The following is a 23,915-nucleotide window of genomic DNA, read 5'->3' on the forward strand; positions in this document are numbered from 1 at the left end:
TTGGCTAGACCTAGAAATTGCTGTTATATCCAAATTTTGTTTCAAAACTTTATGGCATTACAAGGATTGTGCTGAATTTGTGTGTGTATGTGTGCCCATGCGCACATAACAGGTGTTTATTGTGCTGAAAAAGAACAATAAATGGGAGTTAGGGGGTCTGGATTTAAGTCACAACTCTGGGAGTTACTGGCTGTGTGACTGTGGGCAAGTCACTCTACCTCCGAAATTCAGTTTCTCGATCTAATAAATGGGCAATAATCCCTACCTCAACTACCTCTTGAGAAACTTGAGGTAGTAAAATGAAACTGGGTAGCTAAGTGACACCAGCCTCCCTGATGCCAGGCCCAGTGCTCTATTCACTGTGCCACTACCCACCAGCCCTTAAATGGCTGTATTCCTTCAACTATAAGTATTTTTTTAAATGAGATATTATTAACAAAATCTAGCCTTTGTTTTCCTCACATTTGTCTAGGTGATCTGAGGTAGTAAGCATGGTAAAGTAAATTTTTCTTTATTCTCCTGATAAAAGAATCATGTAATCTTAAAGTTGAAGGGGACCTCACAGATCATGTTGTCCAACTCATATCTCAGTGAAAATAATCCTCTCCAAAAGAGCGGATCTGGGTTCTGGGTGCTCTGGCCCATGTCTGTATTGGCCTTCCTATCCTCAGTGCTCATTTCAGTGACACATCCCGTCACTTGGGCAAGATCAACAACAGGGTTGTCATCACTTTAATTTAACATCAGTTCTTAATAATCTGGGTCTGGGTCAGGAATAACAGCACAGTGGAGAAGAGTTCAGGAAAGGGAAGTGTCGGGATGGAAGCTGTCTCAAGAAAAGTTTAATGAGAATGACTGCTAATCGGATGGGCATCTATGGACACATCTGTTATATAGTGTCCTTAATTCATCAGAATTCACTCTATCTGCGTCCACAAAGCAGTGTGGATATGAACTAAAAGCAGGAAAGTGGAAGAAGACCCACTACTACAAAACAGCATTCAGTGCATAGCAGCATTCATTTAAATTAATGCAGATATAGGGTAGAGGGCATTTTCTTCATGACCATAACTAAGATTGTAACTAAGTTAATATTGCCAATGTTTCTATTGTTTAAATTTTTAAAAAGTTTCATTAACTCAGAGAGAATTGTTCTAAGAGTTCTGCTTCTAATGATAATCTATCCAACATCCAAACACACAGAAATAAGGACAAGAATTGTAGAAAAGAGATCTTTGTGGCACCAGACAATTCTACTCTGAATGAGACTGCTTTAAAGTTAGCCTAGCCTTCACTAATGGACCAACTTATTCAGGCTCCAAAACATTATTGAACCAAGATGAGCTGTAACACACACACACACACACACACACACGAATCACATGAGTTTGCCCTTCCTAGACTACTCAGAGATGTTTTACCTATAGTCTACCACTGAGATGATTTGCATTAATGGAATGCAGTGGTGACCTGGTCATTCTGAGGCTCTGATCAATATATCAAACCGGTGGCCTCAGACCTCGAACATATGTTCCCAGCAGACTCTGGATGGTGGTAACAATCATCAGCACCGTTCAGAGAGAATGTCCTAAGGGTAGGGCTTGCTTTCACAGGCTTGCTTTTACGTCTTCAGTTGGATCCAATCACCCTTACTGGGCCCCAGTTTCCACATCTGTAACATGGAGTTGTACTAAATGATCTCTAAGGGTCCTTTTCAGCCCTAAGTCCTATGACCCTATGATTCAAAGTCATTACCACATTGCTGGTTTGTCAGTATTTAAAATTTTATACTTGGAAAAGGGCTAGGAAGAGCTACAGAGGCTTAAGTACTACATAGAGGAAGGAGCAAAACCCACCATAAATCTGTTTGGGGGGATGGTTGGGTTGGGTTTTGGTTTTTTGCTGCCACTCAGACCTCCCCAACCTGCTTCCAAGGACTTTCTTGAAGCTAGCTCCCTTTCCTTTCTATTTGTCCATCCTGAAAGACATAACGCCAGTAGAAGATCAATAGTGTTTATTGATTGTTGTTGTCGAGTCCTTTCATTTATGTCCGACTCCCAGTCTGCTTCACCATTTGGGGTTTTCTTGGCAAATTTTCAGAAATCATCAGGGACTCCCTCTTCAGTGCCTGCCTCTTCAGAAAACGCCTGGCATTCAAGGCCCTAAGCAAACTGGAACCAATTTACTTATCCAACCCTATCTCATGTTATTACCTTATGCATATTTTATACTCCAGCCAATATAGACAATGCTCTACCTTCTCCAAACATGAATAGAGTGTCTAGAACTGTTGTATTTCTCCTCTTTTAATTATTGAAACTATTGCTATTCTGCTACTGTACAGGTATAGGCAAGTCACTTCACCTCTTGGGTCTCAGTTTCCTCATCTGTAAAATGAAGGGATTAGACTCATTAGATGATCTCCAAGGTCCTTTCCAGCTCCAAATCCTATGATTCTTTGAATTCCTATTCATCCTTTAAAGCTCAATTAAAATGATACCTCTTCCTGGCAGCCTTCCCTGATTCCTCCTTAGTAATAACTTTCCCTCTAAAACCTCACTCAACACTTTGTTTTTAATGCCTTAATACATTTACCATGAAATACAGTGTATCATACCTTTGTTGGCATCTCAATCCACCAACGATAAGCCCCATAAGGAGTTTGTCTCATTTAAACTTCCTATCTCTACTACCACCCAGCATAGTTCTCTACACACAGTAGGCATTTAATACATGCCTATTATATTATACTGTATTATAATTAATTTGTAGCCATGAATCTCCATTCTTTATCTGAGGCACCCCTGCCAGGATAAGCTCATCACCTCTAAATTCACCACCATTTCTGCTGACTGGAACCTTGACTGACACCACCTCCTTGGTGCCTCCTCTCCTCTCTGACTGGAAGGTGTAATACCAAACTCCTCCCAGTGTCTTTGTGGCTCACTTCACATCTCCTGCACTGCCTGGTATCAACTTCACTAACAAGGTGCCTCTCCCAGGATAAGCTCATCACTTTTAAACTCACCACCATGGCATGCCAACTCAAGCCTTGATTGACACCACCTCCCTCAGTCTCCCCTCCCTTCTGATTGGAGGACTGGATGGTACAATATCAAACTCCTCCCAATGCATTCTTTTATAGAGGGAAGAAACAGGACTTAGCTCATTGCTGCATCTGCTGCTCTGTCTGGTTTCAGCTCCCCAGAGCAAGATGTCCCCAAGCTGGGTACTCTGGTTTCCACCCTGTTTCCTGCCTCCTTTTGTATGCTGTCTCCTCCCACACCCCTTCATCCAACTGTACCCTTCTTGAGGGCAAGGACTGTCTTTTTATTAATTGTATCCCTAGTACTTAGCTCAGTGCCTAGCACGTAGTAGGTACTGAATAATGTTTATTGTAGTAGAGTCATAAAAACACTGGATTATGACAGTTTAGAGTTAGATCTCAAAACCACTCATGTGCATTAAATCCACCCAATTACAGACGATGTGGAATAAAAGCTAATTCTTTCTTTTTATAAAAATGAAGATAAACTTTACATCACCCATGTTCACAAGTCCAGTCCTCAAAACAAAAACAAAAACAAAACCCAGCTACTATTACCCAAGACTCCTCGATGCTGCCTTGCTTACCACACTAGCTCCCTCTTCCAGATTCATATTATTTCCCAAAACAGGCTGCAAAGGAAGCACAATACTGCAGAGTAGCTTGAACACGAGTTAAATCATTGTACCCTACACGCTCTTTGGCAGTGTAAGCACCAGGGAGAATGCAGTCTTAGAATTCTGGCTTAAATTTTCATTTGCTTTCTCCTCCTAGAAGACTCCTGGAAGCACATAAATAGTAGAGGTCTGACAGGAGATACTCTAAGACTATCAATTGCTTATCTTCATTGTAAGAGGATATTATCTTTTTGGGAGGGCAGCTAGGTGACACAGTGGATGGAGCACTGGGCATGGAGTCAAAAAGACTCATCTTCCTGAGTTCAAATCCAGACTCAGACACTGACTAATTATGTGACCCTGGGCAAATCACTTACCCCTGTTTGCCTCAGTTTCCTCATCTGTAAAATCAGCTAGGAAGGAAATGGCAAACCACTCCAGTATCTTTGCCAAGAGAACCTCACATAGGGTCACGAAAAGTTGGACATGACTGAAAACCCCTAAACACAACAAAAATCTCTTCAGCAGCTCCCTATATTAAAAAAATCACAGGTGAGGTCTTCAAGTACAAATCCAGTTGTCTGCCGGCCAAGAACAGCTTAGCTAAGCTGAGAGTAATGAAGCGACCAAAGAGTTGACCACCAGGGGACTACTTTTAGCCAAAGCTACTCACTAAACCCATCTACTAAAGCAAGGAAGGCTTTCAACTGACATTAGTAAAAGGATATACATCGACTGATAAAATCACTACCTCTTAATGTAAATATCATGACCAGTCATATCAGAGCTGACAGGAAATAGGGCTTACTCTCTCAGGGTACTCAGCAAGGACTGGATATATCACAGTATTTAAAGTAATAGAAAGCATGGCATCCTCAATAGTATCAGAAGTTACAACCTAAAAGGACTATTGAATCCAGTGAATTGGTTAGGAGCACTAGGGGGAAAAAATCTTAAAACCCATAAGTGAGATTCTTCCCCTTTCCAAACTGTCCCCCAAAGGCAGCAGCCACTTAGTGTAGCTTCTTATATTTTGCATAAGGTTGCCACACTTTACAAAATATTGCCCTATTTGTGCCCAAAACATAAACAGTAGGAAGGAAATACCATTAACCTAGCTAAGACAATGAGTAGGCCCTGTTCTCTTCAGTTCTAAAATGTCCTTTATTTCAACAGTCTGCTGTCAGAGGGGTGATGAAGAAAGCCAGCAGACAGGCATAAAGTAATCATGAAAAACCGGGGAAAGATCCAGAAATGCCAAAGGTTAGTTTACAAGTGGCCAGCATTTGAACTTTTGGACGTCATACACCAAAATAAAACATTAAATGTTTTCCAGAGACCCATAGAATGAAAAATTAATCTTTTATCTTCATCATCTTAGTCTTAGGTTCACCTTTATACAGAGTAGTGCATAAGAGTCAAACACACAGGTCCCAAGCATTTGGAAAATGGATACCTAAGACAACATTGCTGTAGATGAAGAGAAAGTGACATGGGAACTGAATAAGGTATATAACAAATAAAAAATTAATCAGACTCCATATCTACTTTGAAAAACAAGGACAAATGTACTTGAGTTGAAAAGGTTGCTAGAGTTTCATTTGTGGATGACATGTGATAGGGCGAAGCTGTCACTTCCTCTAATTAGTTCAATGAGGCAAGGGGGAGAATCTGGGATTTCAAGAACTCCTTAAAAAATGGAAGAATGACCACTGTTGAGATGTGAAGGAAGCTGCTGTGGGTGTAAGGCACAGCATAGGAAAAGACACAGAAAAAATAGTATCTAATTATGATAGCTGACATTGATATGGTTCTTAATGGTTTACAAATGATAATCCTGTAAAGTTAGGTGCTATTGTTTTGTGGATGAAGAAACAAAGGTTCAGAAAGGTTAAGAGACCTTCCCACAGTCACATAGCTAGTAAGTGTCAGAGATATGATGCACACATGTCTCGACCACCTCCAAGTGCAGTGCTCTTTCCCCTAAACCATGGCTGCTTCAATAAGCAATGGAATGACCAAATGAAGGTTGAAATGGAATAAATGGATGAAGCAAAGAAAATAGGTAAGGAAGGAGAAGTAAAGATGTCCAGGATGTACTAGCAGAGATGTTTGAAATAGAGAATGGAACAGGCAATGAAGAGACAGTTTCAATAACCTAAGGGAAAGGGGTTTTTTGGTTTGTTTTTAAATTTACAAAAATGTGGAGGGGAGATTTTAAAGTTAAGAAATATGTTATTAAAATAAAAAATATGAGAAAAATCCAAGATATTGTTATTTCTTTTCTTTTTTGAGGCATTTGGGGTTAAGTGACTTGACCAGGGTCACACAGCTAGTCAAGTATCTGAGGCTAGATTTGAACTCAGATCATCCTGACTCCAGGGATAGTGCTCTAGCCACTGTGCTACCTAGCTGCCCCAATATGAAGTTATTTCTACAACCAAGAATGCTCCATAGAGTATTCCTTCCAGCCTCTTCTAATTTTTAAAAGATGGTGCTAGTTATCTTCCCCAACATGGCATTAGAATGGCAAATAGCACTGCAAAATTGATGAGATCACTGATATCACACGTAATAAATAAAGGTAAAGTATGAATCAAGTTTCAAGTTTCAAAAACTGGTTAAGGGGCAGGTAGGTGTGTGACCCTGGTCAAGTCACTTAACCCCAATTGCCTAAAAAAACCAAAACCAAGCCAAACCAAAACAAAACAAAAACTGATTAAGTGCCTCAAAACAGATGTCATCTTCTAAAGACGGGGGGCAATGAGGACAGTTTGCCTTCTGCAGCTAAAGGGAGGATTCATAGTCTGGACTGATGGCTTTAGGTTCATAGGACTAGTCAGTCATGGGAAGGGGGATGAAGAGGGAAATAAGCATTTGTATAGCACCTACTATGTGCCAGACAGTATGCTCAGTGACAAATATTACCTCATTGGTTCCTCACAATAACCCTGTGAAGTAGGTGTTATTATTATCTCCATTTTACAGTTGAGGAAACTGAGGCAGGCAGAGGTTGAGTGATTTGCCCAGGGTCACACAGCTAGAAAGCATCTGAAGTCAGATTTGAACATGAGTAAATTGGAAGATTCATACCTGACTGAAGGGAGACTTGAGTCACTGGAGCAAGACAGCTAGTCCTTGATGGGGCGTGAGATAGAGGAATGTGCTCTGAATTCACAGATTCCATACAGATTAGTTGGTTTCTGCTTATCAACTGTAAGGGCAGGAAATTGAAAACCGAGTGATCGATAGATAGAAAGATAGAAGAGACCACAACTCACAATCTGTAGTTCTGTAGAACTGGGAGAAAACTTGCAAAAAAAGGTATCAGAGAACACATAGTTATTTAAGATCACTTAGCACTAGAAGGGATCGCAGTGATGGAATTCCAGAAAAATGAAGGGAATTGTGCCGCAGTGAGCACTCAGTGTTGTTTTGTTGTTGCTTTTATTAAACCCAAAGACCTCACAGTAAGGTAATGCTTTTCCTGGGGGTTATAATTGAGGAAACTAGCCTTTAGAGCAGATTAATAAAAGCCTCAATACACTCTGAATTTCAGAAGAGTAAATTTTCATTCAAATAACATTTTGTTTCCTCAGGAAATACAAACTGTTAATGAGCATTTCAGAAGGAAAAACAAGAAATTCAATTTTCTTATTCACTATATCAGTCTGGACTAAGGTGAGAACAGTAGCAGGAACTTGCATAAAATTCCTGAAACAAAGGTTGTTTGAACACATAGGTTCCTGTTACACAAAGCTACACTCAATTTATTTCCGTTCAGGGTATACAGATAACTCACTGGGATTGCCAATAAAAGAATTTGGCCCACAGACAATGTGCATTGATCTTGAGCAGAAGTTAATTGATGTTCTGGGCAGACATAGACTTTCAGAGTTTTGTATAGTAAATCTTTGAAATTTTATGGTTGCACTTTGAGTTTTGAGAAGTGGAAATTAGCTGAGTGTGGGAGTTCTCTCAATTACCCTCATACTCGGTATCTTGATAATTTGGCAATGGACTACAACTACCAATGAAAAAAAATGTGTTTTTGTTCCTCTCTGAGCTTCAAGTTCCTCATCTGAAAAACGCGGAATGATAATTTCTTCACTATGACTCTACTTCAATCAACCTCACAGAGTGGTTGTGACAAAAGCATTTTGAAAACTTTAAGAGTTATTTTTCACACCTGGTACAACTTTCTCTAGAATATTTTCAACAGCATTTTTATATTTATGAGAAGCAAATATAAAAAATTTTTTTAAAGTACATTGATGTCTTTTGTTCTTCTATCATCTTCATTTCCAAAATGATCACTTCTCTACCCAATAAGTCACCCCTTTTTTCAACAGACATGGGGAAAAAAAAGCAGTTCAGCAAACTAACCAACCCATCAACTATATCTGGTGTTATCTGCATCCAGAACCTCACCTCTGCAAAGAAGGAAAGGAAAAAGATTTTCTCATGTCTCCGGGCCAGATTGGAAACTCTTTTCAACCCACTTAGTTCCAAAGGAAAACAAGCTAACCACCAAAATTAAACTAAAAATGACCACTACCTTAGAGGGACTAGGCTCGTATAAGCACATCAAACCCCTCTAGTGTTATTTCCCTTTCAGCCCTTATTACTTTCGCTTATCTCTAACCAGTAGGTACAATGTGATGAAGAATATGCCAGAAACCTATCAAAACGCTTTCCAAATTCTGAAAAAAAGTCACTAAACTTCTTAGCTTATTAGCAGCAATGACAAAGAGGTGGAGGAAAGGGAGAGCAAAAACTTTTAACAGGGAAAATGTTTAAGAAAATGGAAACTTGACATAAGGAAAACAAACCCCCAAAATCTTCATATCATAAGCAGACTCTTTAAGTAGGACTTTACTCTGATAAATTTTTTTTTCTATTGAGCATCATGGAAGAAAGAATGTTCATATTTAAGGGCTAAAGTCTCATGAGCCTTCTTGTGTAAGAGCAAAGTCCACAGTGCAAAGCTGTTCTGTTACTAAAATAGTGCTCCTTTCTGGGGTCTGAGTACAACAGGTGGGGAGGAGAGAAAAATGCACCTTTTTAAGCACATGAATCTAAACATTTCTTCTGACTGCCTGCAAGAATTTCATAAAATTAAGCCTGGCAAAACACAAGACAAAAATTACAATGTAACTCAAACTAGCTGACAGTCAAATCTTATCTTTCCTAGGGTGGGGTGGGACAGGAGCTATCCCTATCAACCAGAAAATTTTAAAAATGGGAATATCCTCTATACCAGTTAGATTTAGAAGATGATTTATAAATGAAGAAAGGAGGGGGAAAAAAATGCTGTACATACACTTGGAGGTTTCATTTGGTTTGTGACTTGGCTGTAGGTTGCTAGTGGTAATGACTCAAGAGAAGACATACTGGGAAAGTCTTGATTGTTTTCCCTCTTTACCACCTGAAAGCAATTAGATAGAATGGTACCAGTGAGTGATTTTCCAGTCAAGTCAACAAGCATTTATTAAGCATTTACTATGTGACAGGCATTCTGCTAAATGCTGAGAATACAAAGAAGGGGGAAAACAGTCTTTAAGGAGCTCACAGTCTAAAGGGGGAGACAGGATGTGAACAACCATGAACAAACAAGAGATCTACAGAATAAATCAGGAAGACTCTCAGAGGAAAGGCAACAGCATTATTTTGAACTTTTCTTGCCATCGTTTTCCGAAATCTAAATTTCATCTCTCTTAATAAAGTTGAAACTAAGGATAAACTAATATTTAAAATAAGCATATTCATATCATCCTTTCAATATCATTAGTAAATAGTCAAGCACATCATTGGCAGAACTCATTTCTGTCTGTTCATTTTTATAATTTTCCCTCTTTCCCATTTGAAATATCCTTTCTGAAAAGATATTACTCCAAATAGACACTAACCACAAAGCACACACTTCAAGTTCCATTGAGGAGAGTTTGCAATAGTAAATAGTCCAGTTACAAAAAGCAGTTGGGTATTAATTAAAAAACATAATATTTGAAAATTACTTATACTCATAGCTTCTATTTATTATGGCATTGAGTCTTGCAATGTGCTCTACATAGATTATCTCATTTCAGCCTCACAACAGCTCTTTGAGGTCTACATTCTTATCCCCTTCTTACAAATGGGGAAACTGAGGCTCAGCAAGATTAAACGACTTGCCACACAGCAAGTGTCAGAGGTGAGATTCAAACCCAGCCAGTGTAGGATACATTATGCCACTCTCCCCAAGGAGGAATCAAATAGAACATAGAAGCTCAAATGATAGAGGTCATGGATTCAAAGCAGGACACCACAACTCAGGAAACCCGGCTCTTGTTTCCCTACCCCTTGACTGATACCTGTCCATTGCGGGAAATATCTTTAATTAAAATGAGAAAGCACTCTTCGTGAAGCTTATAAAAGTGCTTGAGAGAAAAGGCCAATGCTCTTAATACTATCTCATAGGCAGGGGTGTGGTGAGACCCAAATTGCTACACAAATGCCAGCTATACTGTTATTATCCTACTGTTACTAGTCTGGTAATAGCTTCATTCCTTGAGTCTTTTATTGCACTCCTACTGAGGTCAATATCTATAGAGCAATACATGGTTGCAGTGGTAAATGTTCAGCAACTAGGCTCTCTGGAAGAAAAAGAAAATGTATACACATACTCTTTCAAGTTTAATCTGCATTATTAATACTTTATTAAATCTAGACAATCATCAAATAATAAATCAAGCAGTGATTTGTAGCGACTTCCAGTTTCTGAGGTATAAATACCCACAGTGGAAATTCAACCACCAGTTCTCGTAAGCTGGTTAGAGCTAGTTCCAGCACATACCAGTCATTATTTACCCTTTCACAGTATGTTTTCCTGGAAGTAGTACAAGCATCATTACCATTCTCCTCATTTTAGATGAAGAAACTAAAGCTCAGAGAGATTTGGTGATTGGTTAGAAAGCACCCCAACTAAGGCTCAAACCTAGATCTTCTGCCTGCGAGTGCAGGAAATCTTTTCCCTACACCCTGTGCCTCTCTTAAAATCCTTATGTGATTTCCAGATGAAAAACAATCATTATAAATAAACCACCTAAGCTCACAAGTTGTTAAATGAAAAGTGAGAATTTTTTTAATGGGATTTGCCTTCTGAGATTTAGTACAAGCCACATGCGATAAAATGAAATTTTCCTATATTGTAGGTATAGAATTTATTTCAGGTCCATAAGAGCTTACTCATCCATATTGATGCTATGTATCTATAGCATAGCATTGCCTAAAATGGGCAGGAAAATTTTGTCCTCAAATAATATGATTTTTTAAAAATTTTACTTTCCAACTATCCTTTCTCACAACAACTATCTAAAGGAAATTTCTCATCCTTCTATGCCCCATCTCTGATGCTACTTCCCCTACACAACCATGAGAACTCCAACCCATTTTGGAAGGCCAATGGATATTTTATGTTTAAGTAGCAAACAGGTATGGTAGTAAAATATACCTCTCCATCTATCAGGTCTCATCACAGCTGTATTGAACAACCCCAATGGGTGCGTGGAATTAACCAAATAGAAATAAACCAAAAGGATACAATCTCTGAGTCAGGAAGGTAACATTCTAAGATTTGTCCAGGTACAATATGTGAAAAGTGGGATTCATTAACATAAGGCTGGATGTGTAAAGCTTCTTGGGCAGAGAGCCACCACAAGCAGTGCCACCTTTGTGTTATAGGGTCAGGATACTGACTAGAAGTGGGTGGGACTTGAGGAATACTACCATACCAGTTCACTGTCATTGAGAGCAATGATGCAGTGGGTTAGACCTGGGGACAGCAGGAGTTAACTCACTCCTCTCCAGTTCCACCAGTAAGTACCCTGGCCCACAACACACTCTCAAAACCCCAAGAGCATTGGACCTTCTGTTACTTACAAAAATGAGCACCAATTCCTGCATGCAGGAAAATTATTCACAAGAAAATAAAATGGCAGTTTGTGTATTTCAAAAACAGTTGACCCTGAGAGGGTGTTAAATATTTCAATGGAAGGCTAAAGGATTCTTCTCTGAATTTCTTTAAAAAAAAAAAGCTTAATTATCTTTTACCTTTATATTTGATCTTGCCAGACTTGGGGGGGGGCAGTGTTGCAAAGGGGGAAGAGAGAACAGATTAAGAGGAATACCTCACATTTCATTAGCACTTTATACTTTTTAACTTTGTATATCTATTATTTTATTTATAACACCACCATTAAAGTAGGAAAAATATTCCTGCCCGCATCTGAAGATTGAGGAAAGATTTTTATCAACTTTGTACAGAGGAAGAAAATGGCCAAGTTTCTTTAACTTGTCTTAGTCTCTGGATTCTCAGACTAGGTACTTGCCGACTTACTAAGTACTTACCCCTTGTAAGGTCCCTTCCAACTCTGAAATTCTATAGATATTTCTGTTATAACAATGGGATGTTCTGGAAAACATTGTACAGCTTTTTTCCTCTAGGGGCCCTATACCCTCATAGGTTAAATAACCAGTAACCAGTTGGTTTTATTCCTCATCCTCTGGTGACACATTCAATTTCTCAATTAATCCAACAGCTTTCAGACAACTTTGAAAGGAGACCACTGAAAGAGGTAGTCTTAAAAGTGGGGCAAAAGTTAAATTTGACCTAGAGAGCTGTCCTGGCAGCCACACTGGTGTAGAGGAGGGAGAGGGAAGGAATTCCAAATAAAATGAGATGCTTCTGGGCTGCTACACTACAAACCTGGGTCAGGATCTTCTTTCCTTCAGTGCAACCAACCCAGACTATCCATTTGTTATAGATCTGGGCTACAGAAATAACCAAGGAACTAGCCCCACTGGTATGTGCGTGTTACTGGACAGCTTATTTTGTGTCTTGGGGGATTTCCACAGCACGTGATGCTTCCCCATTCAGATGCTTCACTTTTTCAATGTTTGAGTTTGGGTGAAAGAAGAGAAATACAGAGATGGAAAGAGAGCGAACCTAGAACTATTTTAGACACTTAGTACGTGGTCGATGATTGTTTGCTGAAATGACCTTTGCCTTGGAAAAAAATAATAAATATATTTTCATTCCAATCCACCATTGCAGCCCAGGAGCGCCATCCACACATAATTTGCCTAGATAGCTATTTGGCTTCCCTCCCCTTCGTGGCAGCTCAGATGCTTTGTGAGCTGGGGCAAGTCATTAGCCCTAAAAAGAACCTAGTTTCCAGTCCGTGAAATGAGAGGACTGGCTCAGATAATCTCTAAGGTCTCAACTCTACGAAACCGTGACCTTATGGCGCCTGTCGCTTATTTCTCACCCAAGGTTAAATAACTGGTCATTCCGGTACTACCCTGGGGCTGCCCCTGCCCTCACCCATCCTCTTCCTCTGAAAAGCCCATCCGCGTCCACCTCTGCCTCCGTGCGTCCTCTAAAAAAGCTCTCTATACTCCTCCCAGGTTGTCTGTCCCCAGGTCAACTGCTACCGCCCTACCTGGCAGAGGGCCGGGAACTGGTGGCGGTGGCGAACCCGGCTCACAGCGCTGGGTCCGAGGGGCCAAGGAGCAGAACTCTGAGGCAGGGAAAGGCAGAACCGGGAGCCGCGGCAGACAGAAGCGGAGAGGGAGGAGCTGCGGCGATCCTCTCCCCAGCAGCGGAGGAACTAATAGCCTTGGGGCAACCACTGCCCCCCACGTTTGCCAGCTTTTACTGTGCGGAAGAAGCGTCTCTGCTAGGGTCCTGCTCCACCGCGACCGGGTCCAGAGAATGAGGTGCAACTCCAGGTTCCTAGGCGATCAGGGTAGAGCTACCTGGCAGTGCTTGGTGTGTCCAGGTAAGGGGCGGTGCTACAGGTGACAGACAGCCCTGTAATCTACTAGATTACGACAAGGTGTAACAGACACCTAAATTCAAACTCCGCTTCCTACCCTTAAACATCTCAGTGATAGGAGACAAGCGCCTTTGAGCCTTCCTTACCTATAAAATGAATATAATAATTGCATTAACTGAAGGGGTTGTGTGTAAAGTGTTTTAAAGCACGTTTAAAATACACATTTATTTACTGAAAGAAGACTAACCGTTAATAGTTGATTGGGGATAAAGTTATTTTTGCTCTACCACACCCCACTTCAACAGCGAAATCGGAATTCAGGCTGGCCAGGCATGAATTCTGTCCCTGAAGGCCTTCTTTACCCTCCACCCTCCACCCTCCCCTCTGTAGTCTTCCTGACATCAGTAATTCACATAGACTCCCCCTCTGAACATCCAGTACTTAAAGTATGTAATAATAATGAGATCATTAATGATAGATTTAGAAAGTACTTCATATAAATGACCTTGAGGAAGTCACTTCTGAGCCTCATTCCTCATCTTTAAAATTCAGGAGTTTTACTTCTTAATGGCCACTTCCTGTGGTAAGGCTAGGATTACCCTATGATCCTAAGCATCCCTCTGTTTACACCTATCTGTAGTAGAATGATAAGCTCCTTTGATGGCAGATACTAGGTCATTTTTTCATTCATTCATTTAAATCTCATGAAAATACACAGTGGAGGGCAGGGACCAGATTCCCATCCTCTCTATCATTTCCCAAAGCTGCAGAAAGATTTGACCAACAAAGTCTGAGGACCAGGAGTCCATAGAAGTTCTTAATGCCCTGTATGAGGGTCACTGGAGTAGAAAAGAAATTTCAAGGAAAGCTAATTAAATGAAAGAATATTTTCAAGCATACCCCTGTATTTCCAGTATTTGAAGTAGTTCTTAACTGTTTGGGGGACATGAACCCTTTTTCAAAATAATGTTTTTAAGTTGATAAAAATACACAAGATTACACATTGAAATACAGTTATCAAAAATTTTTTTAAAAAAACAGTTTTGAATATACCAGGTAAAGAAACTTGATAAGGGTAAATTTGTTCTTGTCAACCTTAGGTTCATTATCCCTAAAAAAACAAAACAAAACAAAACAAAAAAAACCTTTGCTAGTTTCTGTAAGAATTTTTTTTTTAATGGAGAAGGCTGTGGATCAAGGTCACCAGAACCTTTGACATATAAAAGGCGCCACAGAAGTAATAGCATTGTCAAATAACTTACCACTTCAGTCCAGAATGGCTTAAGTCCAAAAGCCTATTAAAGCACAGAGAGAGCCCCATTGTGATCAGTGCAGGTTCTGGAGAGGAATAAAAGTAAAGCAACTGCCAGATCAGACCCTGTGCCAACTTCACAACAAGCTAGTCTGTAAGTGAGAATGAGTAAGCCAGGACCAGAGCCGTGACCTGCTGGCGAACTTGGATGACAGAGTCAGCAACTGGGAAATCAATATGTGCAAAAAAAAAAAAAGGGAAGGAAGTGAGCAGCTACCACGCAAGCCTAGAGGATAGTACAGAAGGAGGGTACTAGCATTGTAACGCCAGAGAGAAATCGTTGAAACGCCTGGCTGTGGCCAAGCGAGAAGACAGGGTGTGACCATAGAGAGGGGAAGAACATCAGCATTTATGTCAGTGAAAGGAGCAAAGTTTTTGCTTTCGACCTTATCTGGCCTTTCTCCCTGCCTATGACTCTGGGCATCAAAAGAATTAGGTTCAAATCCAGCTCGATGAGCTAGGTGGTGCAGCGGTTAGAGCGCCACACCTGGAGTCAGGAAGCTCTTGGTTCAAATGTGCCCTTAGTAGCTGTGACCCTAGGCAAATCATTTAACCTCCCTCTGCCTCAGTTTCCTGGGCTGTAAAATGAAGATAATAATAACACCAATCTCACAGAGTTACTGTGAGGATCAAATGAGGTAATATTTGTAAAGTACCTGGCACATAATAGGAGTTTAATAAATGCTTATTCCTTTTCCTCCCACTTATTATGTATCTGGGCAAGTCACTACACTCTCTGCTGATTATTTCCAATTTACCTTGTGTATAGTTTGTAGGTTGTAGGTTGTAGTAGTTGCAGGTTGTACTTCTTGAGAAAAGGGACTTTCTTTTGCCTCTCTTTGTATCTCTCCCTCTTAGCGCAGTGCTTGGCACATAGAAGGCATTTAATAATGAATGCTTGATGACTGACTTTCTGGGTCTTAGTTCTATCATCTAAGAATGAGTTGGGCTAAATGACCTCTAATGTCTAACTATGTTGTCCTATACCTCCGATCAAGAGGGTATTTACTGTAACCCCTAAAGGGAATCAATCTGCATGATGTCAGGCCCAGCAAAGGGCAGTTTGTTTGGGAAGTAGGGAAGGGATGAGGAGGTCTCCATTTGGGCAGCCTCACTCTTATAAGTAAACAAAACTATGATTACTCTGATGCACTTTATTTTTTTGTTTGGGCAATTGGGGTTAAGTGACTTTCCTAGGGTCACACAGTTAGTGCCAAGTGTCTGAGGCCACATTTGAACTCAGGTCTTTCTGACTCCAGGGTTGGTGCTCTGTCCACTGTGCCACCTAGCTGCCCTTCTGGTGCACTTTAGAATGGATGGTAGGGCATAGCTAAGCTGATGTACCTAACAAGCTAAGAAGTTCAGCTAGGGAAACAATAGTACAGTGGAAAGAGCCCTAAGTTAAAAGTTGTAGGATCAAATCCTTGCTTTACTAGGTGAATACCTGGCTCTGGATCCCTTCGATTTATCCATCTGCAAAACAAGTGGGTTGAGCTAGATGATCTTTTAAATTCCACAATTCTTTTCCTGGCTTTACCCTGAACTATATGACCTCTCAGGGCCTATTTCCTCCATTGTAAATGGTGGGTACTGGCAAGATAATCTCTAAAGGGTCCCTTTGCCCTCTAGACCTGTGATACTTTGTTAGCATCTAAGAAACCTTCCTAGCAGAAGACTTGCATTGTGGATACATTTAATGGATTTTGTAGGAAAAATTAAGTTGTGGATCCAGGAGGAAACCTTATTAGATTTCAGTCTGCTAAGAATACCTGACCAGGTCTCCCTTCAAACACTAATTACTAGGTTCAATCCTTTCAGCATAGAAAAGATCTGACAGGACAAGTGCTGCTTGTCTGACATAAAAAGCAAACCTTATTCGTCTTTCTCTTTCCTGTCTGATCTTCTCTAGGGGCTCTTAACAGGGCTACTTAAGACACATATCATTCCTATTCTGTGCCTATTTTTAAAAAATGATTAAAGTATATCATGTGACAGATTTTAGCTTCCATATAGGAAGAGTCATGCCGCAGAGTTGGCGTGTAAGAGCTTGTGGGGATACACAACTGTTTGTCCTGAAAGCTTCAAGCCAGCTTTAGATGCTTGGCGTCATAGAATTTTGGGCCAAGAATAGAAAAGAAAAATCACTTTACTAATGAAGAGTGAATAAGTGACAATATTGCCTTCAAAGGTAACCAGCCTATTAGCTTCCTCTTGAGAAACGCCTTCAAAATTCTGCTTAAAACAAAAATTTCATTATACCCATGAAGAGAAGCTAATATAATGAAAGAAACTGAATGAAGAGAGACCTATGGTGTGAGAAGACAGTATGAGAGGTGGAATAAGCACTATACTGGGGGCAGCTAGGTGGTGTGGTGGATACAGCACCTGCTCTAAAGTCAGGAGGACATGAGTTCAAATCTGACCTCAGACCAAACACTTGACACTTACTAGCTGTGTGACCCTGGGCAAGTCACTTCACCCCAACTGCCTTTAAGAAAAAAATAAGCACTATACTGAGAGTCAAGAGACTTGAAGACCTGGAGGCAAGGTAGAGGATGCAGTGGATAGAGCTCCAGGCCTGGAGTCAGGAAGACCTGAGTTCAAATTTGGCCTCAGACACCTACTAGCTGTGCGATCTGGGGCAAGTCACTTACCCTTGTTTGCCTCATTTCCCCCATCTGTAAAATGAGCTAGAGAAGGAAATGACAAACCACTCCAGCATTTTTGCCAAGAAAACTCCAGATGGGGTATAAAGAGTCGAAACAACTAAACAACATGACCATTTATCTGTGAACTTTGGGAGTTACAAGCTCTTTTATGCTTCAGTTTCTTCACCTTCAAAATAAGGAGGCCTGATTAGATAATCTCTAAGGTTTCTTGCAGCTCTGTTTATAGGAATTTGGGGCCATGGTAACAGTAGCAATGGAAATCAGCTGCGAAATATATGTTCTACGTTGAGTATAATGTACTTCAACTATCCAAGAAAGGATTAAACCATTAAAAAATAGGTAATCTGACATTTTTTTCTCAAAAACAAAATGGAAAATATTTACAGAACTACAGTAAAATATGTTATGCAAGAAAAGTTATGCTGGGATTAAGTGCAACCCTCCATCTGATACAGAGGAATATTCTCAGGATTCTCTGTTTTTTTTCTTCTTTTGGCAGAAGAAGTCATGCTAGGTCTTGGCCAAACATTCATTCTACTGTCATGGCATTGTAGAGAATGGGCCACTCTTTACAGATCAGAGTGACTGGCCAGGCCCTGATGCTGGTGACAATGCAGTGATGGCTGGCAGAAGGAGAGAAAATGTGATTTTTACTGCTCACTCTAGAATGTATGCAGTAATATATCCATACAGTCCTCTCCTAATTCCCCCATGGATGGCCAAAGCACAGGGATAGGACTCCCTTTCTCAGAAAAAAAAAACCAGCATGGTATAACAGATAGAGCCCTAGACTTAGATTCAGGAAGATCTGGGTTCAAATTCCAAATTCAGATACTCACTAACTGTCTAACCCTGGGCAAGTCCCTTAACCTTTCTAGGCCTCAGTTTCCTCATTTGTAAAATGAGTAGGTATGGCTTGATGCCCTCCAAGGTCCCTTCCAGCTCTAAATCTATGATTCTATGATTTTTTCCCCCACATGCTAATTATCCTGGACATAATGGTCGCTTAGACTTGATTTCCCTCATGATACAATGTTGAGGGTGGGAAGGATCAGTCAAAGCACATAGTGAGATTACACCTTACATGAACCTAGAACTTCTCTAGGGACAATGCTATAAATATGAATATGCTACTCTCCCAAGACGTAAGCTTATTTTCAAGCTACTCAGGTACTATTTAGCATCCTAAAAATTTGCATTAGCAGTGATAATATTTTCAGGTACTGTATAAAGTTAAATATGTCTACACTTCTTTGTCTGCAATCAAAATGAAATTTTAAAATGTATTGAAACCTATTGATAAGTTTCATAAAATTAAAAATTAATAAAACTAACAAACACAGCTAACAAACACAACTAACAAATACAACTATCAAAAGGTGACAGTTCTAGTCTCCTATTTTCATCAAAGATGCACAACTAACAGAAAAGTAATTTTAGAGCAGTTAGACAATGTTTACTGACTCCTAACATTAAAACACAACCCACTACTGTAATAACCTATTTTCTCCTTAGTTACAGTGGATTCACCACCTTTTGAGGAAGTAGAAATGGGCACTAAAGAAAAACAAAGCCCAAAAGAGCAGCTGGACCAAAGTACACACAGATCCTGTATTGAAGTTTTGACAGGGTTGAGAAATCATTTCTTAAGTTATCTGAAAGGGGAAGTTGCAGGATGACTGGGAAAAAATAACAGATACTCTTACTGCTAAAAAAAGACAATTGAAACAACATAAATAATTCCTAACCTACATTTCTACCTTCTCATCTCTATGAAATCTGCATGAAAATAATCCATTCACTTATAGCAGGCATCTTTGATGAAAATAGGAGACTAGAACTATCAAGCTTTGGAGAAAATATTCTAAAGCAGGCCACAATTTTTACAATCACACAATTGACTGAAAGGTGCATCAGATGCATGATTTGCTTATTGTTTGCTGACTAGGTTTTTATTTTCTTTAAAGTATTTGATATGGTAGAGCAGAGTCCAGCCTTAAAGGCTCTCCTCCAACAAAGTGTCCCCCATGCATATATTAAAATCATTTGTGATACATTAGAAGATGCAACATCAAGATGAAACAACAGAGAAATGCCAATGTTGTTTGACACTATGAATGGAGGATGAGATTCCAAATGGAAGAGAGATTCCCTGGAGATTTGGAGTCATCAAAATGTTCCCTTTTTTGCAGATGACTTTGCACTGAATATTGCCAAGCCTTCTAAGTGAGATCTGTGATCACTCAAAACACTTTGACCTAACAATCCACAGAGGGAAAGTCAAGTGGATGAAAAGTTACTACTGTTCAGGTTATGATATTCATTTGTATGGACATCCCATAGAAGTGGTCTATAAGCACAAGTATCTTGTATAGGCATTATATTATAGATGGATAAGCTGGGTCTAGATGGCTCTAGGAGGAAGAAAGAAACAATTTGAGAAACTGCGCAGTGACTCTGATCTTTCTGAAACAAATACTCATTTATTTAATTTACTTTTCAGACATCACTACCTGGATGTCAGTAGACATCTTAAACTCAATATGTCCAAAAGAGAACTCATTAGCTTTCCCCCCTCCTTCCCTATTACTGTAGAGGGCAACACCATCCTCCCAGTTCCTTAGGCTCACAACCTCGGAGTCATCCTGGATTCCTCATTATTTCTCATCCCCTATATCTAAGCTCTTGCCAAGGCCTGTCAATTTCACCTTTGCAATATCTCTCAAAAATCTCCTTCTCTTCTCTGACACTGCCACCACTCTGATGTAGACCCTCGTCACCTCACACCTGGATTATTACAATAACCTACTGCTGGGTCTGCTTGCCTCAAGTCTTTTCCCACTCTAAACCATCCTCCATTCAACCACTTAAGTGATTTTCCTAAAACACAGGTCAGATCATATCACCCCCCCCCCCAATAAACTCCAGTGACTTCTTATTGCCACCAGGATGAAATACAAAATGTTATGTTGGTATTCAAAGCCCTTCATAACCTAGCCCCTTCCTACTTTTCCAGTCTTCTTAAACCTTACTCCCTGCCATGTGCTTTTCAGTCCAATGACACTGGCCTCTTGGTTGTACCATCAACACCAAGAATTTTATTTGCCTGTCCCCCATGCCTGGTATGTTCTTTCTCTTCCACTCTGATTACTGACCTCCCTGACTTCTTTTAAGCCCCAACTAAAATCCCGTCTTTTATTGGAATCCTGCCACAACCCCTCAATTCTGGTGCCTTCCCTCTATTAATTATTTCCTATTTGTTTATAGCTTGCTTGGTATATATTTGTTTGCATGTTGTCTCTTCCATTAGATTATAAGTTCCTTGAGGGCAGAGAATGTCTTTTGCTTCTTTTTGTGTCCCCAGGGCTTAGCACAGTACCTGACACACAGTAGGAGCTTATTAAATGTTGACTGATTGATTTAACTTAAGTAGTCTTTCAGTAATGCTATATGGCTAAAAGTCTTGAAATGTCACAATCTCCATAGCATCAGTATTGCCAATTACCCAAAGAGCAATGGAGAGACATATGGTAGCCATAAACAGGCTGCAACACATTACAAACGATGAATTATATACATGAAGTAATACAGATGATATCAGAGAGATGTGTAAATAGAAAAGTAGTTGGGCTGATCATGTAGAGAGAACAATGGGTGGCAGATGGATTGTGTATGCTGAGATCTAGGAAAAAATCTAGTCCTGGGGACAATTCTTTTAGTTTTTTTGCCCAAGCTGGTATTCTGTCACCTTGCCTGAACTTTTTTTTCTCTCTCTTTTACAATCAAAACCGATACGTAACCATGGTTAGCACTTACATTGGCAGCAAAGTGATGCATTGCATAGATTGCTGGGCTTGGAGTTGGGGAAGATCTGAGTTCAAATCCCACCTTAGACACTCACTACCTAGATAATCCCAGGTAATTCTATTAAATACATCTTCCTTAATATCCTCAGCTGTAAAATAGGGCTAATAACAATAATAATAATAATAATAGCATCTATCTCCCAAAGTTGTTGTGGGGATATTTGTGAAGCATTTAGCAAAGTGCCTGGCACACAGTAAGTACTTAATAGATGCTTGTTTCCTTCCTCTCTTCTTTAGTCTTTTCATTTTTGTTTTAACAGGATAAAATCTTAGAGTTGGGAGAAACTTTAAAAGCCATCTGGTACAACTTCCTACCCAAACCAGGGGATCTCCTCTTTTCTGTTCCCAACAGTAGCTGTGTTCCCACACAGCTACAACACAAACACTTTCAGTGAAGGGGAACTTACCCTTATAAAAAGCACTTCATGTTACTTTGTATTCTAATGCAAAGTTAGGAAGTTCTCCCATATAATTGAGCCTACATTGAACATTGAGTCTCAGCTAAAATCTAACCCTGCAAGTCTTTCCCAGTCCCACCTTGATCCTAGTGCCTTCTCTCCGAGATTCCCTCCATTCTGCCTGGTATCCCTATATCTTGTTTGTGGGTAGTTGTTTTTGCAGAACTCTTCAAGCTGTTGTAGCTGCCTCTTCATTTACACTTGGCTTGAGTCTGGATAATAGCAGTTGTAACAGGACAAGCCTTGACTGTCATGGCCCTTCCCAGCTGACAGATTGTCATAATGAGCTACACATGTTCTGCTTGCTGTTGGCTGCGTAAAGATACCTTGTGTTAGTGTTCTGCATGGTCTGGCTGTCAGATTCTCGCTGTGTTGATAAGGCTCCCAAGAACAAGAAAGTAACTACCTCTTGGGGATTCTGAAGAGAGAGCGCACTTAAATGGGAATGCCAGGCATCTACATTCTACTTAAAAGACAGGCCTTTCTTTTGTTTAGATAGTAAACTTCGGTATGGTATTTGCAAACTCTTTATCTCACTCTCAGAGATTCCCTCTACTCCTCCAACATTAAGTCCACTCACAATATTAGTGGAGATAGGTAATCCTATTATCCTATTTTCCTGGAATGAGCTGAGTTGGCTACGCTTGATTTGGTTGGTACTCCTTAGGACAGGGGTGGGAACCTGTGGCCTTCTAGGTTCTCAAGTGCGGCTTTTTTGAGTGAGTTTACAGAACAAATCCTTTTATTACAGGGATTGCTTCCGTCAAAGGGCTGCACATGAGGACCATATGTGGCCTTTTACGTTCTTGGGTGAGGCCTTTTGACTGAATCCAAACTTCACAGAATAACATTAGGCCTGCCAAAGGATTTCCATAAGCCAGAGAAAAATGTAGAGGATGTAACTATGGCTCAGGTCATCTTCAGGCCCCAAGGCTGTTCTCAGACAGAGCTAATAGAGCTGATTAGCCCTTAAAGAAGAAATGATTAAAAGGCCCAATTCCCTTGGGCATGACTGCACAACAGACCAATGTTGGGTAGGCCTGTATTAAGGGGATTTGTTCTGTGAAGTTTGGATTCAGTCAAAGGGCTGCCCTTGAGGACCTAGAGGGCCACATGTGGCTTGAGGCTGCAGATTTCCTACCCCTGCCTTAGGATCTGCAGTTGCAGGCCAGCTATGAGCCAGTCAAAAGGTGCTGGTGGTTGTAATTCCAGAGGAAATCTGAGAAATGAGAGGTTCTTGTTATTGTTTGTCCTTCATTTTCAAAGAGGACCAATGATATCAGAAGTGGTGTCTTGATTTGTTAGTGAATTGGATTTAAGTTAGGCAGAATTGCTCTCTCTTCCTGAGTCGTGGAAGTCCAGTGTCAGGGCAAAAGTCAAGACTGGTGCAGTGGATGACTTTGGTATAGGTGAATAGGGGACTACCTATGGGCCATCTTCTCATCAGATAAGCTGGTGTCCCCCTACCATGCTATTTAGAAGTTGATGATAGTAGTCAGCAACTTAAATGAAAGAGTGAATAATGCTGATAGACACTGGCTGGGACATCTTGCTATTCCATTTGGTAAATGGAGGATTAATGCTCTGCACTGGTCTTAAAAGAACCCTATATTACCTAGAATTGTGAATTTTGCTAGAGTCACTCCTTTGGTTTCCTCCTTCCAAGTGCCACCCCCCACAACACACAGACCCTGAGGTTGTAAGCTAAGGTCCTACAAATATTTTTTTAAAGTTCATTTTGCCCCCCTGAAATCTGTTCATAGAATCCTCAAAATGGGGAGGAGGCCAAGGGAGGTGATGTCAATCAAGGCTTGAGTCAGCAGTACAGTGTAAGATTCCAAGTGATAAGTTTATCCTGGGACAGGTGTCTTGTTCCATGGAGTTGAGAAACCAGGCAGGGCAGCAGATGCAAAGTGGAGTTCATTACCAATGAAATCTCAGATCTAGTCCCTGAAAACATAGACAAAAACAGAATAGTCCCCCTCAAGGAGCTTCCATTCTATTGAGAAGATACATTCTGTTGAGAAGATAAATAATATAAAGCATATACCAAGTAATTTCAAGAGAAAGCACACATTCTACCAAGTCTTAAAGTGCCATATCAGTGTGTTTAATATTATATCTGGTTA

The 23,915-nt window shown here is 40.3% G+C and overlaps 1 protein-coding gene and 1 long non-coding RNA gene across 11 annotated transcripts in view; one reads left to right on the forward strand and one right to left on the reverse strand.

Annotated features, from left to right (window-relative positions):
- The window catches only part of RUBCNL (rubicon like autophagy enhancer), a 39,710-nt gene extending 24,744 nt beyond the window's left edge, over nt 1-14,966 (reverse strand). Inside the window, exons 1-3 of one of the 10 annotated variants that reach the window (XR_013487800.1) lie at nt 13,005-13,088; nt 8,987-9,091; nt 6,757-6,877 (exon numbers count right to left, since the gene is read on the reverse strand). Coding sequence is in view for 5 of the 10 variants with exons in the window: in XM_020993743.2 (XP_020849402.1) it covers nt 6,757-6,877; nt 8,987-9,091; nt 13,005-13,031 (253 nt within the window). In the remaining 5 variants the exon portion in view is untranslated. Of the gene's footprint in view, nt 1-1,856; nt 1,979-6,756; nt 6,878-8,986; nt 9,092-13,004; nt 13,089-13,145; nt 13,230-14,743 lie in introns of those variants that run through there. The other 9 variants (XM_020993746.2, XM_020993744.2, XM_020993743.2 and 6 more) reach the window with 9 other exon arrangements.
- LOC144458221 (uncharacterized) overlaps nt 13,397-23,915 on the forward strand; it is a 35,995-nt gene continuing 25,476 nt past the window's right edge. The window contains exon 1 of the long non-coding RNA XR_013487801.1: nt 13,397-13,484. This is a non-coding gene — a long non-coding RNA (uncharacterized LOC144458221). The remainder of the gene's footprint in view (nt 13,485-23,915) is intronic.

This window comes from Phascolarctos cinereus, unplaced genomic scaffold, assembly GCF_003287225.1.
Source record: "Phascolarctos cinereus isolate Bilbo 61053 unplaced genomic scaffold, phaCin_HiC Scaffold_726;HRSCAF=1367, whole genome shotgun sequence".
Lineage (NCBI taxonomy): Eukaryota > Metazoa > Chordata > Mammalia > Diprotodontia > Phascolarctidae > Phascolarctos > Phascolarctos cinereus.